At 48.0% G+C, this 15,596-nt stretch overlaps 4 protein-coding genes and 1 pseudogene across 6 annotated transcripts; 3 read left to right on the top strand and 2 right to left on the bottom strand.

The window, feature by feature from the left end:
* The first annotated feature begins 516 nt into the window (after positions 1-516).
* LOC100822317 (probable WRKY transcription factor 41) lies at positions 517-1,875 on the top strand. The gene is made up of 2 exons (XM_003565840.4): positions 517-955; positions 1,049-1,875. Exons 1-2 carry the CDS (start codon positions 603-605, stop codon positions 1,374-1,376), a joined length of 681 nt encoding a protein of 226 aa, XP_003565888.1. The 5' UTR covers positions 517-602; the 3' UTR covers positions 1,377-1,875.
* A 2,025-nt stretch (positions 1,876-3,900) lies between these two features.
* Positions 3,901-8,078, bottom strand: LOC100821390. 3 transcript variants are annotated; one of them, XM_003565838.4, is made up of 3 exons: positions 7,578-8,018; positions 6,678-6,695; positions 6,294-6,587 (listed from the first exon to the last, which is right to left on the bottom strand). In XM_003565838.4, exons 1-3 carry the CDS (start codon positions 7,879-7,881, stop codon positions 6,412-6,414), a joined length of 498 nt encoding a protein of 165 aa, XP_003565886.1. In that variant the 5' UTR covers positions 7,882-8,018; the 3' UTR covers positions 6,294-6,411. The 3 variants fall into 3 exon arrangements, with proteins under 3 accessions (XP_024314860.1, XP_003565886.1, XP_014754794.1); XM_024459092.1 differs by lacking the exons at positions 6,294-6,587; positions 6,678-6,695 and adding an exon at positions 3,901-4,248 and having other exon boundaries at positions 7,578-8,078; XM_014899308.2 differs by lacking the exon at positions 6,678-6,695 and having other exon boundaries at positions 7,578-8,032.
* On the top strand, positions 4,917-6,217 carry LOC100822011 (annotated as a pseudogene).
* A 21-nt stretch (positions 8,079-8,099) lies between the features above and the next one.
* Positions 8,100-10,082, top strand: LOC104582585. The gene is made up of 2 exons (XM_010232698.3): positions 8,100-9,615; positions 9,713-10,082. Exon 1 carries the CDS (start codon positions 8,249-8,251, stop codon positions 9,611-9,613), a length of 1,365 nt encoding a protein of 454 aa, XP_010231000.2. The 5' UTR covers positions 8,100-8,248; the 3' UTR covers positions 9,614-9,615; positions 9,713-10,082.
* A 2,966-nt stretch (positions 10,083-13,048) lies between these two features.
* Positions 13,049-14,242, bottom strand: LOC106866027 (putative F-box protein At5g62660). The gene has a single exon (XM_014898527.1). It carries the CDS (start codon positions 14,240-14,242, stop codon positions 13,049-13,051), a length of 1,194 nt encoding a protein of 397 aa, XP_014754013.1.
* Positions 14,243-15,596: the final 1,354 nt, after the last annotated feature.

Here is a 15,596-nt window from a genome sequence, read left to right as displayed (position 1 = left end):
GTAATAACTAGTATAGCACCCTGGCTGGTTTTACTGTACCATGCGTTCACTCGGATCCACCAGGAGTGATCAGCAGCGACTGGTCTCTCTGAGACTCTTGACCGATGAGAATGACTGACAGTGCGGGTTACTGCGGCCAGACACGCCACATGATGAATTTTCGGATTTCCTCTCGGTCAATTTCCAGGTGGAAGAAGCTCAGTAGTAGTATACTCCTATTAATTAAGACCCTGGAATGGAATAAGTGGTCAGAGAGCTTAAGAGCATATGGTCTTCAGGGTCAGCCAGAAGACCGGTCCAAGCCGTACGACGGATCACACAGATAAAACAGACACTCAGATCCGCAGAGCACTGTTCTAGGAGTATTCTCTGCTTAGTCTTCGACTCTTCTCTTCTCCGGTCTCCGGTCTCCAGTCAACCTTTCAAACTTCCCATCCAAGAACAGTATCATAGCGAGCCCGCCCTTTTTACTCGTTCCAACCCTATAAAACCCCTCCTCCCAGCACGATCCCATTCGGCCATTCCCTCTGTCATGCACCACACTCACCACACTCTTGCTTGAATTTAATCTCATGTGGCGCCACTGAACCTGACCAGCGGCGATGAGCGGCGGCGGCGGCGGAAGCGGGCTGGCGACGGAGCTGGACAGGCTGCTGGAGATGGCGAGGGAGCTGGAGGCGCGCGTGGAGCGGGGCTCGCCGGCCACCGCCAGGGACCTCTGCGCCGCGCTGACCGCCTCCGTCGACAACGCTGTCCGCCTCGCCGGCACTGGCACACCACGCGGAGGCGGCGCCATTGCCGCCGCCAGCGGCAAGGCCGGGAGGAAGAGGGGCGCGATGGAGAAGGTGAGGCGGCAGGTGAGGGTGAGCTCGGTGCACGACCTGGCACCGCTCGACGACGGCCTCTCCTGGCGCAAGTACGGCCAGAAGGACATCCTCGGCGCCAAATACCCAAGGTCAGTCACAATTCACAGCCATGCCATGCCTACTGATCCTGAATTCCTGATCTTGAATAATGAACTGTGTTTAATTAATTTTGGGTTCTGCAGGGCTTACTTCCGGTGCACGCACAGGAACACGCAGGGCTGCCAGGCGACGAAGCAGGTGCAGCGAGACGCCGGCGACCCGCTGATCTTCGACGTCGTCTACCACGGCGACCACACCTGCGCCCAGGGTTTGCAGCACCTGCAGAGACACGATCAGCGGCAAACAGCTGCTGCTGCCGCCGGCCAGGAGCAGCAACAGCAGGATGAGGGCTTGCCGGTTGGCGCCGGTGGGATGCAGTGGCCGCTCGACATGGGGTTCGAGGCTCAGCTCGACGAGCTGTTGTTCCTGGATCCGTCAGAGTTCTTGCAGCCAGGGTTTCAGAACCTGTAGGTGTTGGGATCAAGCAGTAGAATGCAGTATGGTGAACGTACTGAAGAGTAGTACTGAACACTCGAACTAGTATTAGGTTCAGAGTTTCAGACTTGGCGATCACTGGAGGCACAATTTGAATCTGAGCAGTTACCTCTATTCTCGTATCACTACAAAAGCAGTACCATCACTAGTATATTCTGGAATCAGCATATGCACGAGGAGAGATTGTGGAGATTCTGGTAACCTGGCTTTATAAACTAGATGATACCCCGCGCGGGATATTAGCATGCCAATCACTTCAGAATGATGAGAACTCTGAGAGGATTCTTCCGAACCACTATTGCACATGTACCAAGAAGGAAGCTTGCATGCGAATTACACAAATAAATTGTGGTTGTCCTTGAGTAACCGGCATACCTTTTGACAATCCTAGATTGTTTCAGTTTGCAAATTATGAAAACAAAAGCAGAGCTAAGTAGGAAGCTTTTCAAATCGATGAAACGACTGTATTATATCATTCATGTGATGTAATGTTCCATAACATTTTTTCCAACAAAGAAGTCCTGATTCAATAAGAATACAATTGGTCATGCTAACTACATGAACAATGAAGCACATCATTTTATTATTTTATTATCCACCAGTTGACATCAAGAATGAAGGTAGAGTCATATGTTCATGTGGGACCGACATCGACAAAATAAACTCTGTTAGGAACCAACATTGTGATGGTCTAAAGCTATGTTCCCGTTATGAAGCATCTCACATACATGGTTCATGGACCATAATTTAACCTTGAAAGGAACATAACTGCTTGGGCATGCAAGCACACTCACAACGCAACTTGTAGAAACCCTGCCTAACTTTAAATGTATCTATAAACCATGAGATTAGTTTAACTAAACATGATATATCATACAAAGATAGAAGTAGGCCCAAAGAAAATAATTTACTTCTCTTGCAATAACACTTGTACAACAAAAGTGAAAGGCAAAATCTAAATTAAACTTTATGAGATAACCAATACCTTACATACAAATCAGTCTACTATGTATAATTAGTGTTATTGCTCCAGATCTACAACAAACAACCAGAACCATCTGAATATATAACAGTCCTGAAAGGTAGTTGTACACACCAAAGAATACACCATTTTTGACAGACCGTGTGTGCACTTCCCAAAAATGTAACCATAGTTTAGCATGAATAAAACTACGGGCATAAGACACATGGTAGTGTGTTCGGTACAAGCACGCTTTGCTGGCCGTATGCAGCAGACTTGAGAAAAAAATGCCAGATTAAAATAGCAGCAAGTAAGTCAGATCACTGAAGTGCTTCAATGTTCATCAAACAACTTGTCTACAGATTTTAGAAAAGAATCTGCACAAAGAAACGGTAAAGCAATAACAAAAATATTGATGAAAGCTTGTTTCAACAAAATCAATTGCATGGATCTGAATGAACTATAGCAGCATAGATATAGTATTAGTCTTTGTTAGAAAGCTGCGATACAAAAATGGTCCCTCTTTTGTGGTAACTGACCTGAATATTGTCGTTTCTGATTTCAGTAAATGGAGACATGGATGGTTGTTGGATTCAGTAAAATCACTTGTGGTATAAATTAGCAACCTGGGAAAAATGGCAACACATTACACATGAGATAATTGAATGCAGGTTCTAGATCCAGCAAATTCACTTCTGATCTGTGCCATATTTTATCCTCTGTAACTCAATCAACTAAAGAGCAGAGACAGGAAAAATAATTAACATGTGTGACGATAAAGCAGTAATACAGTAGCGTCAGATTGAGATTAGGGGAAAAAAATCTGGCCTACCTTGGTACTGCGAGGTAACTGAAGCGGGGCGCCAGCGACATCTCCAGATTCTTCCCATCCAGCAAGCGTAGTAGCAGCAGAACATGAATCGTCGCTCGCCCCTTTGCCCTCCCTACCGTGGTATCCCCTCCCTAGCATCTGCCTCTTGACGCTGCTCGCGTCGCCTTCCATCTCAACGCCATGGCGAGGAGCTCGTATGGATTTCGAGCCATGCGGTGCTGCCGGTGATGGACGGGAGACCCAGTTTGGCCTGGGGGGGTTAGACCGAGGAATGCGGCTTCGGGAGGTGCATTTGAGGATCTGCAGAATGTGGAGAGTTTCCCAACGGAGCCTATTAAAGCGAGAAAAACTGGAGCTACTCCGTACATAATTCTTTCGCCGGTTACTCTTTTTGGAGGAGACGAAGAGGAAGGGTAGCAGTAATAATGGTGAAGACGAACGGTGAAAAACAACGTGGAGCTGGAGGGAGCAGAATCCGGGGAGGAAGATGACCTCGTTTTTTTTTTTTTTTTTTTTTTTGCCCTCAGATGATCTCGTGCACCCGTGGAACCTGGAGGCTGTTTCCCCCTTCCGTTGGGCTACAAAGGCCCAGACGAAGCCCATGTTCATGTTGGAGACGTGAACGGGAACGGGATCGGGGCGAACGGAGGCAACGGAACGGAAGGAACAGGCCGCAGGAACAGGGGGTGAGGTGGCTTCACGAGAAGTCAGGAAAATCAGGCAGTGGGTTGCCTTTACTTAGATGTTTGGGGAACTGAGATTAGTTGAGCAAAAGAAATTGTAGTAATGTACACTCCTTATGATGTCACCATTATAGACACCAAAAGGATTTCTCGAGAATTTGGGGAACTGACAAGAGCATAGATCTATCTAGACACAACTTTTTTCCTTGCTGTCCTCAGAAGCTTCAGAATTGCACTGCTCTGTCTCCTTCAAGTTTCTAAAGGGCCCCCTCAGCCCGAGCACGATGAATAAGTTGGTGAGGGTGAGCAACGGTTCCGCAGTCCCGTGCAGCAGATCGACATTAGACAGCGAGGTTCCGTAGTGAACTTTTGCTGCAAAAGGATAGCAGCGTATCGGTAAATAACTATTGCAAAGATATAGATATGTAGGATTCACTGGAAACTTATGATGCAAATACCATATATCCCAGCAGGTAGATAAAAGGGCGGTGCAATGTGCATGAAACAACAGGGAAAGAATTAATAACTTGAGAGATAATTTTCTGCTAGCTAGTACTCCCTCCGTCCCATAATTCTTGTCGAAATCTTACATGTATCTAGACACTTTTTAGAAATAAATACATCCATTTTTGAACAAATTTGAGACAAAAATTATGAAACGGAGGGAGTAATAGCTAAATAGCGAGAAACCAAATAGCGGTCCAAGCGTAAAGTATGTAAAAAAACGATATAGTGGTCCTCCCTGAACACTGGACAAGTATATGAGCATTGCGTGTTTAATTCTATTTAGGCATGTGAGAAAATTATCACTTGCACAAATGCAAATTGCAATGTTATGTAGAACATCTAAGAAACACATTTTGCATGTGGCTTGATGGCCGAGGTCTTGTTTTGTTCAAACAGATCTGACAGACACATAATTTGTGTGGCATTGTTTCAACTTGTCCAACCATACCATTCATCTAATTACTCGAGACAATTCCTCACCATGAAAACTATATTAACTTCCATTCACAGCATCATTTCTAATAGGAGTACTAGCAAGCAAAGGATAGGCTTTCTGAAAACCAGTAAATTACCCAGGAGTGCATCATTCACATCTCCAACCATTTCAACAAAAGTTGTTTCTAAAAACGCTGCTGCTACATCAATGTTGCAACGCAAAATCTTGCATCAGTCATCACCGTCACTTTTGCAGCTGTATTCCTGCGCTTCAGTACCACACTACTCACAATCAGCCCTAAACATACAGCTATTGTTGCCCTCGGCCCTCCCAAGTTCCAACCACAACCAGATTGACATACAAGTGAAACGAGAGAAGAAGAGGAAGAAGCCGGGGGGCTGGGGGCGGGAGGAGGACGCGTACTGGTGGCGCCGACGAAGGCGAGGAGGGCTGGCGACGGAGCTGGACAGGTTGCTGGAGATGGCGAGGGAGCTGGAGGTGCGCGTGGAGCGGGGCTCGCCGGCCACCGCCAGGGACCTCTGCGCCGCGCTGGCCGCCTCCGTCGACAACGCCGTCCGCCTCGCAGGCACTGGCACCCCACGTGGCGGCGGCGCCATTGGCGGCAAGCTCAGGAGGAAGAGGGGGGCGATGGAGAAGGTGAGGCGGCAGGTGAGGGTGAGCTCGGTGCACGACCTGGCACCGCTCGACGACGGCCTCTCCTGGCGCAAGTACGGCCAGAAGGACATCCTCGGCGCCAAATACCCAAGGTCACAATTCACAGCCATGCCTGTGATCCTGATCTGAAACAATGAATTGTGTTTAGTTGACACAAGAGCATGACAGAAGGATTGATACGAGTCCAAAATAATGAACTGTGTACCTGACTAATTTTGGTTTTGCAGGGCATACTTAAGGTGCACGCACAGGCACTCGCAGGGCTGCCAGGCGACTAAGCAGGTGCAGCGAGACGCGGTGACCCGCTGCTCTTCAACGTCGTCTACCACCGCGACCACACCTGCGCCCAGGGTTCACAGCACCAGCGCCAGTAGCATGCTTCTGCAGGGCAGCAGCAGCAGCAGGGCTCACCGGTGGGCGCCGATGGGATGCAGTGGCCGCTCGAGCCCATGACGCCGTCCTCGTTCCCCTCCTCGGCGCGGCATTGGGGCTGACATGGGGTTCGAGGCTCAGCTCGACGAGCTGTTGTTCCTGGATCCGTCAGAGTTCTTGCAGCCGGGGTTTCAGAACATGTAGGCGTTCAGAGTTTCAGACTTGGGTGATCAGGCACGGAGGTACAATTTGAATGTCAGCACTTGTCAAAGTTATCATGTCAATATGGAAACTGGAAGCTGTACCGTTACTTGTTATACATTGGACACCGGAGCAACTTACTGCAAGTACTGGAGGAACTGCAGTGCAGCCATACTAACTCCAGTCTGTCCTGGATCAGCATATGCACAAGAAAAATCTGTGGACATTATGATAATACGCCTTTATAAACTAGTTGAGAAAATGAATTGTACACTCCTACAATGTCATAACTATGCGTGAAAGGAACTCTAGAGAATCTGGGAAACTGGTAAAAGTATATCTATCTACTCAGAACTTTTTTCCTTGCGGTCCTCGGAAGCTTCAGAATCGCTCTCCTTCAGGTTTCTCAAGGCTCCCCTCAGCCCGAGCACGATGAATAAGTTGGTGAGGGTGAGCAGCGATTCCGCAGTCCCGTGCAGCAGGTCGACATTAGACAGTGAGGTCCCATAGTGAACTTTTGCTGCAAAGGATAGGATGGTACCGGTAAATAACTATTGCACAAATATACATAAGGTTTGTAAGAGTCGATGAAAACTTATGATGCAATTACCATATATCCCAGCAGGTACTGCTCCGGGGATAAAAGGCCGGTGTCATGTGCATGAAACAACAGGGAAAGAATTAATAACTTGAGAGATAATTTCCTGCTAGCTACCAGCTAAACAGTGAGAAACCAAATAGCGGCTAGCCTAAGTGTGCAGTATGTAAAATATCCATAGTGCTGCTCTGTTAACAAGTGTATGAGCATTGCAAGTTTAATTCTATTCAGGCACGCAAGAAAATTATCACTTGCAAATAGCAATGTCATGTAGAACATCTAATAAGTGACACACTTTGCATGTGGCCTGATTGCTGAGGTCTTGTTTTGTTCAAATAGATCTGACAGCCACACAATTTGTGTACCATAATTTCAAGTTCGCCCACCGTATTATTCCTCTAATTGCTTGAGACAATTCTCAATTCCTCATCATGGAATCTATATCAATTTCCATGTACCTCCACTACCAGGCAAAGCATAGAACTCCTGAAAACCACTAAATTGCCCAGAAGTGCATTATTCAGGTCTCTAACAATTGAACAAAAGTTGTTTCTGAAAATGACAATTCTCAATTCCTCATCATGGAATCCATATTAATTTCCATGTACGCCATCATCTCCACTACCAAGCAAAGCATGGAGCTCCTGGAAACCACTAAATTGCACAGTAGTGCATTATTCAGGTCTCTAACAATTTGAACAGAAGTTATTTCTGAAAATGTTGCTGCCGCTCCATCATCATGTTAAAACGCAAGCCGGTGTATCAGTCACCACCATTACTTCTGCAGTTTTATTCTTCAGTTCATTGGGTCCAAAATGAACTGTTCGCTGCTCTCCCAATCACAACCCAGATTGACATACATGTGAAACGAAATAAGAAGAAGAAATGGCGGGGGGTGGGGGGGACCCGTACTGGTGGCGCCGACGAAGGCGAGGAGGAAGTAGAACCCGAAGAGGGTCAGACCGGGCGCCGTCTTGGACCTTGTCAGGAAGTAGAGGAATCCCAGGTAGGGGAACAACGACACGGCGAAGAGCTGCGAAGCGACGCTCTGTGAGTCCATGGTCGGCGCCCACGGGTCCACGGGGAGCAGCCCGCACCGCACCACCGCCGTCATCCTGCTCCTCGTCGGCGCTCTCAGCATGGATGGAAGGACGCGGCCGCCGGATCTCGCGGCGGGGCGCGGCGGGGCGCGGCAGCAGGCGGCGGTGGCCAGCATTTGGGCAAGGCTTGTGGTTTGGGTGGCTCGCGTTGCTCTCTCCGGTGGATGACGCCCCCAAATGGGCTGCCCCGTCAGCCAAGGCCCATAAGGCGAGCTCCATCAGAATTATCCAAGCCTAGCCTGCAACTGCAAGCGAATCGAGACGAAATCCCTCACCCATGTTTCCTCTCTGGCTCTCTCTCTCCCCCAACCCAAAATAAAAAGAAATCGCCCGTTCTTCCTTGCTGTGTTCAAGTGAATAGGCGGGGAAGAGACCATTATAAGCGGCTGCAAGACGACGAGACCAAACTCTCGCCCCAAAACCCCCACCCGACGGAAAATTCTCGGAATCTTCCTCCGCTCCGCTCTCCCCCGCCGCGCCGCCATGGCTCCGCTACCGCTACCGCCGCCCCGCGTGCCTCCTACCCGCCCATGGGAGGACCTCCCTGAAGGCATCGTAGAGAGCATAGCCTGCCGCCTGCTCTGCGACGTGGATCGAGCCTTCATGGCCGCGACCTGCGGCAACTGGTGGCGGGTCGTCGCGGGGCTGAAGCATCCTATTCCCCCGCTCGAGCCGGTGTCTCCTCCGCCACAGCTACCGCTCCTCCTCCTCCCGTGCAAGCGAAGCTTCTATGTCGCTCCGGGTCGCTCGCGTACGGCGAATTTCATGTGCATCCTCGGCGGTTACATCAACGGGGGAGACGGCATGCATTGCCTGAGAATCCGCCGTGACACGGGAGGAGCTCGGTTCTTCGGATCCTTCGATGGAGGATGGCTCTTCGTAGCCCAGGAACAAACCAACCGCCACCGACTGCTTCACTTCAACACGAACACGCTCCTCATGCTCCCGGATTTGGTTTCCTCGACGGGCCAGACAGATCCTGCTCCCATGGTGATGCTGGCTGCTACACTTTCTGCATCGCCCATGGATGAGGCATGTTTTGGAGCTGCAGTTGTGGAAGTGGATATGGGGTTGGACAGACCAGACATTGCTTTCTGGCACATGGAGGAGGCTAGCCATCCTGATTCGGTCGCAACTGGTCTGATTGCCCACCGATTCCACGGAAGCTATTTGATTGAGGATCTTGTGTTTCACCATGGTGTCTTCTGTTTTCTGACCAGTGAGGAGAATATTTTGGCTTGTACATGTTCACTGGTAGAAGATCCTCAAGGAGGCGTTCGTCTGGATGTGCATCAGGAGTTCCTTGAGTTCCAGGAACGTGAAGAGTGTTTGGGTGACTTTTATCAGTCTTGCAACTACAGAATTGCTTCTCGATACCTAGTGACCTCCAGAGGAGGTTTGCTGATGATAGTCCGATATGTGAAGCACATAGGGTGGCAGGAGGAGACGCAGTCAGCAGGCTTCGGTGTCTATGAAATGGCAAACAAGGGTCATGTGCTGGTATGGAGCAACTTGAATCTACTCAATGGTCGGCTGCTATTCTTGGGAAGAGGCTGCTCCAGGTGCTACGAGTCCTCTGCATTCCCAGATTGCGTGACAGAGGGAATCCACTTTCTTGATGACAGGGATTATGATAAAGTGGAGATGATGCGGCTGATTCAGTGGGGTCGGCTCTACAACTGTGAAGATAACGGCATCTGCTCGTGGTCGGAGTGGGCGCCGCCCGACCAGGTCGAGTTCAGATTCCAGCGTCTCGCCCCCAACCAGGCATTTTCACAATATAGCTCTCCAATGTGGCTTCTACCCGACATAGAGCCACATCTGATGCGGCTTGAGTCGACCAACTGAAGGTGCCCTGTCCATTTGCATTACATTTGGTTATCATCGATGAGCACCAACTTAATGCTCTAACTGATCCCTAACATATTACTGCATGTGGATTTGCAGGTTGAGGTTCCAACCTCTGGCTAGAATGTGGAGTATGCCTTTCCTTGTCAGCGCAAATTGATACACAACGAAACAGAGCGTGTCGTAGCAAATTATTCTGCTGATAACTCAACTTCTGCTGTTCTGTACCAAAATAAGTTTGTTCAGCTAGATGTTTCTGTGGTTGTCTTGGTGATCATGATAGGGTATTTTTTTTTCTGGTACATGAGTGAATTCTAAACATGAGAGATCGTTGCTGAAAATGCTTGGTATTTGTGGAGGATACAAAGATAAGAGTTTAGAGGCAGTGCTCTCTCTGTATGTCTGTGCTGTACTGCTGTTACACTTTGCTTGCTCCATTATTTGGTGATAATATGAACACATTTCCTCAGATTCAGGTGACATAATCAGGTAACATTTCGGGGCTGGTCCTGCGTGAGTCTTAACATTTTTTCCTCTGTACGCTTCTAAGAAAGATAATATTCATTTGTTGTGTTTTTTTGGTTCAGCGTCGGAAGAAATTGGCAGTAGCTACTTGCTTTACTTGCTACTGTATAGGACTAGGAGTAGTACTTACTACTCCTCGAATATAAAAATGCTTGCACGTTGTCGCCCTTCATCAATACGCAGTAGGAGTACTACTACTTTAGCTCTCCATGTGAAGTGGAACTGCTCCACACCACAAGCTGGACAGTGTTCTGATCTCTGGGATGTGACGGCTTCTGAACTACATTATGAAACAACCGGCTAGATCGGTCGTTTATGTCCAAATATCCTGCGATGTGAGCTGATGTTACATGGAAGTGGAAGTCTGGAAGAGAACACCACAGTAGCAAGATTAATTATTGTTGGAGGTGCTGTTGTGTTATCCCAAAACGTAGACAGATTTTTGCAGGATGGATGTCAGCTCTACTGTCTTGAGGTGGCCGTCCCATTATGCTTAATACAGTTCTCTCGGCAATTCCTAATTACCATATGGCATGTATCAAATGGCCAAAGGAGTATTGAGAAAACTGACAAGCTGCGTAGAACTTTCTCAGGGAAAAGATCAAACAACAATGCCAACATTGTCTTGTTAACTCCCAACAACAAAACGTAGGCGTCGCCGCTCGGGACTTAACAAATAGTAGCACACAATGATGCGCTACTTTGTAAATTCCTAAGCGAAGTAGTACTTCAGTCATAAGACAATCCGTGCTACAGATGGCTCGGTGGAAACTACCTAAAACGGAACATCACTCACAAAAATAGAGCAAGGGACGCTCCTCTCTGGAAATCACTTACCCCTCATCTTCAATTCGTTCAGTTTTCAACGAGCTGCTTATTGGGAGAAGGGACTCATATTTCTTTTTGGTATGACAAATGGATTCCTGATGGGAGGTATATTCTCTTTTGCGACAGATCGTTTCTGCTCAGTGGCCTCTCAATTTAGCATTTTCTGGGATCTGAAGCTACACCCCCAACCTTTCTCCAAGTGCTAATGCCGAGCTGCAACACCTTCTCATTAAGTTACAGCACAGACAGCCAACACCCCTTCAGACCGATATTAGACAAGCCATCTTCACTAACAAGACAGCAACAACTTCAGACTTTTATGAGTGAATTCCATTTTTTACCCCCTAGTTTCAGTCTTTTGACAGCTTTTACCCTATTTAGTGAGATTTTCCGTTTTTTTACCCCATTTAACAAAAGTTGTTCCACAAATTACCACATTTAACAAAAGTTGTTCCACAAATTACCCCATTTAAATTGTTGACCCAAATCCCTTTCGTTCTGATAGATGGCCCTTCCGATGTCGCTAAACTGCAAAAGTAAAGATTACTCTAGTTCTGCTGCTTCTGCAGTTCTGCCGCCGATCAATGGATCTCGCACACCAAGTCAGCGAACCACGCGCCGGGCAGTACTTGTAACCACCGATGCGTACTTCTTGTTAGCTTGGCGCGGTCATCCCATCCACCAGCTAGCTAGCTTAGCTCGAGAGAGATCAACGGCAAGATGTTCCGAGCGATCCACCATGGATGATCTGGTATCATTGAGGATATAGTGCTGCCACTTGCTAATTGATGCCTTTTTTTTCACAAATAGTTATGTGTTTTAAGCCAGATGACTTTGTCAAGAACTAATATGTATGAGACATACGTACTGTTATGCCGGAAGAATGTCCATCACCAATTAAATTGATTTTGTTTAACACTAAGATATGTAAGACATACCGTAGTTTTCTTACGGTACTTAATCTGCTTAACAAGTTCATCATCTAGCTTTTGGAATGAAGGGGATTTGGGTCAAAATCTTAAGTGGGGTAATTTGTGAAACAACTTTTATTAAATGGGGTAAAAAAACGAAAATCTTACTAAATGGGGTAAAAACTGTCAAAAAACTGAAACTTGGAGGTAAAAAATAGAATTTACTCTTGCCTGATCACCTTCAGAGGCATAAAAATGGGCTCCATATAATTTTGTTTGGCATCCGGTTCTGCCATTAAAACACAGGGTGTCACGTGGTTAATATTTCAGAACCGACCTAACACCAAGAGTTTCATGTTCAGAGAGCAATGGAAAAATGTGGAGAGGATCATAGGGGCTGTGATTTGTGTCTTGTGGAATATGTGGACCATATCATCTTAAGATGCCAGACGGCACATTGTCTTTGGACGGAACTAATCTCATTGAACATGCATCAGTGGCTGATTCCTTAGTACTACATTTTGTTGATATGATGTGTAATAGGGTGAGCAGACTTGACGACACTTGATTACTTTCGGTCATTGGATTTAGGCCCTAGGGCTATACATGATTTTTGTTTCCTTGAAACAGTATATGAACATCAGGCTTAGCCAAATGACAAGTTATCCACGCGTTCGTGACAGACTTTCCAATATGACAAGTGATCCACAAGTCCACCAAACGCTTTGTAATAATTCTTTTTGTGCACTTTTTTAGTATTGTAATGTAATAATCAAGCGGCCCATATTGTATTCTTGTTGTGCAAGAGATGAGTTGGAAGCCTCGTATTCCAATTGGATTTGGGGTAGACTCATGACAAAGCGGAGGGTGTACGTGCATTGGCCGGTCCATGAAGGAGGCTGGAGGCGGCGTACCTAGCTAGATGATCTTGGTAATTGTCATGGCACGATTATCAACTGTATATTTGGTAGCAAGCAACGCATGTATGTCTCCGTAAGTTTTTTTTTTCTATCCATTGCAATACACGGACGGACACCTTGCTAGTTGGTATAAATTTACACTTGATAAAATTTGGGCCTGACCTTATGTGTCAAACCTAGCTCAGTATTTCGCATGTCCAACATCACTTGTTTTAAGGGGAATGACCCGGGCCTCTGCATTCCAACATCGATCACTTGAATAAGAGTGAAAGATTGAATTCTTGTGGCTCGGCTATTGAAGAGATGCTAGATATAACACACTTCAAGTCCATGCCACAAATACCATTGCCCACATGGTAGTCTTGAAAGTTGATAAGGTGCGTGCGTGACCCCGTGAATGGGTCGTAAATTTGCAACGTCGGAGCCATCGTCCGGGAAGATGGACCAGGAAAGAAAAAGACGAGCAGCTTTCCACCATCGGGCATCATCCTCAATGGCATCGCTAGACCGGTGGCTGGAGCCATCGGGATGGTGTATGTCTTGACCCAGGTGCTATTGACAGAATCTGCGAGAAGCCATATGTTGGTGTGTGGATTGCTGGTGCGCTCCTTCCATTCGACCATGCATAGCTTGTCGTTGAGCCGGATCATAGATATTCCCCTTCCTCGTGGCCTGCCTTCAGCCGGCAACATTAGACCTTGCATTGACTCCTTCCACTCTTCGCTCTCAAGATCAAAGCAGAGTATGTAGTCCCGGTCCACCTGCGGTGACGGGAAGCGGTAGAAGAAGTGCATGATGCCATTGACCGTAACCGATAACTTCTGGGGGTAGCCAGAACCAGAAGAAGAGACTTGGGCTGGATCAGCTGCAGGCAATTGTTTCTGTCTCCACCCGACGTCGGCCTCCAACGTGATAACCTTGCAAGTGTGCGGTCTTGCAAGGCAAACCAGTTTGTACGCGCCGGATGGGATGGCACGCCCAACGCCGTAGCTGAAAGCAGAATCCCTCACGCTCTCCGTTCTCAGTCCTGCAGAGGTGGCGAGCACATTTCCGGATGCCAGATCAACCACATTGACATCAAACTTATTCAGAGAAATGCAGATGGAGCCATCGTCGACGGTGCCGGAGCCGGAGCACATCACCAGAAAGGCGCCCGCGTCCTTGATCACCCTTATGACGTTGCCGTCCAAATCCTTTAGCCGCAGGTCGCGGCCTGGCCCTGCAGATCCGTTGTTAGCCGGGACGGAGTTGACGAGGACGAGGCGCGGCGGCTCCTTGTGCGTGGCGAGGAACGCCGCGTTGGAGATGAGCGAGTGCCACGCCTTGGACACGCACCGGAACCGGCACACGGACTTCACGGGCGTCCGAGAAAGGATCTCGGAGATGACGTCGAGCGGTAAGGAAGGCAGCATGTCGTCGGCGGCGGCGAGCGATTCTGGTTCCATGGATTGAGCCGGACTAGAGAAAGAGAGAAGGGCGTGCTGCTTTTTCGGTCGGTCGAGCGTTTTTTAAACAAGGACACGCATGAATGTACGAGGCCGAGTCGGTCGCGTCGCCTTGCCAGAAACGGACACGAACTGGCCGGGCCGCCTTTGACGCACGAGTTGCTGGATCAGGATTGCACCCATCAAATTGGCTGGCATCACACATGATGTACTACTCGATCAATTGGACTGCTGGTTGCTGGTAGTTCGGCCGGGTTCCAAGGCTAAACCAAAGCTAGCTAACCGAGCTGTCCTGTCCAGAGTCCCTACCCGTGGTAAATTCGGTTTCTTCCCTAAAAAAAAGCACTGTACTACTACTGTAATTTGGTTCCAAAAGTCAATTCGTTTTCAAACATTCAGTATGAACGGATCGCGAATTCTATGGCAGATAGTTTTCGCCTTGGGCATGGAAAGCATTATAAACAGCAAGTCATAACCTGATTCGATTCAACGGCGAAGAAGTACCGGACTTCCTCGGAAGGATTAATAATGGCGATGGAAGGAGAGCGGCAGGAGGAAGCGGTGGGGTTCCCCCGCGGGTGGGACTGCGGGAGCCAGCTCTACGACTCCGTCGAGCTCGCGTCGGTGTACCGTGCCCTCGACGGCCACCTCGCCGTCGTAGCTCCTCCGGGACCGGGCAGGAGGGCGGCGCCGGCGCCGGGGAAGACGAAGACCGGGTGCGGGCGGAGGAGGAGGACGGGGAAGGCCGTGCTCCACTCCATCTTCAGGTCCATCACCTGCAGCAGGAAGCTGTAATTAATCAAGAGAGGGTGAAATCAAATCAAGATGCATTCTCGTGTTCTTTACGACAGTTTGTTTTGTTGATCGAGTGAATTAACCGTGTGAAAACGGTTTGATTTGGATCCATTTTTTTTATCAGCGTATCTATCTATTTCGAGTTTTTTGGTTTACTCTACAGTTCTACGCTTCTACTGCACGGAGAGAATTGATCGACCGATTTTTTTTTTGTGAACTTCTTTTTTGTGTGGACTGTTGCTTATCTGGTAGTATGAGGAAAAGTTTCAACGCGATCTGTCGTAGCTGATATGACTAATACCTACGGTAGAACCGTACTGCATCAAAATCGAAATTGGCAGCGCATCTGATATATAAAAATCAATCTCTGTGCTGTACTCCTGAAATATTGGACCTTGCATCAAGAATTCAAGATTCAGTTAGGCTGTCAGAGTAGAAAGATCCATGGGTCAGTCAAATCAGATTGCTGTCATTCTGCTTCTGAATGTTACGAATAAAATCACGAGGCAACAAACTCCAAGCAGCAGGAGCAGATTTTAGTATATTTATCTCGTGTGTT

The sequence above is a fragment of the Brachypodium distachyon genome, chromosome 2 (assembly GCF_000005505.3).
Source record: "Brachypodium distachyon strain Bd21 chromosome 2, Brachypodium_distachyon_v3.0, whole genome shotgun sequence".
Taxonomy (NCBI): Eukaryota; Viridiplantae; Streptophyta; class Magnoliopsida; order Poales; family Poaceae; genus Brachypodium; species Brachypodium distachyon.
This window is presented reverse-complemented; position numbering and strand designations above follow the sequence as displayed.

What these genes read in the sequence shown, in the direction of transcription:
- LOC100822317 (XM_003565840.4), top strand. Translation starts at nt 603, where the DNA reads ATGAGCGGCGGCGGCGGCGGAAGCGGGCTGGCGACGGAGCTGGACAGG. An exon ending in CTCGGCGCCAAATACCCAAG is followed by an intron (nt 956 to 1,048) that starts GTCAGTCACAAT and finishes TGGGTTCTGCAG; the next exon opens with GGCTTACTTCCGGTGCACGC.
- LOC100821390 (XM_003565838.4), bottom strand. Translation starts at nt 7,881, where the DNA reads ATGCTGGCCACCGCCGCCTGCTGCCGCGCCCCGCCGCGCCCCGCCGCG.
- LOC104582585 (XM_010232698.3), top strand. Translation starts at nt 8,249, where the DNA reads ATGGCTCCGCTACCGCTACCGCCGCCCCGCGTGCCTCCTACCCGCCCA.
- LOC106866027 (XM_014898527.1), bottom strand. Translation starts at nt 14,242, where the DNA reads ATGGAACCAGAATCGCTCGCCGCCGCCGACGACATGCTGCCTTCCTTA.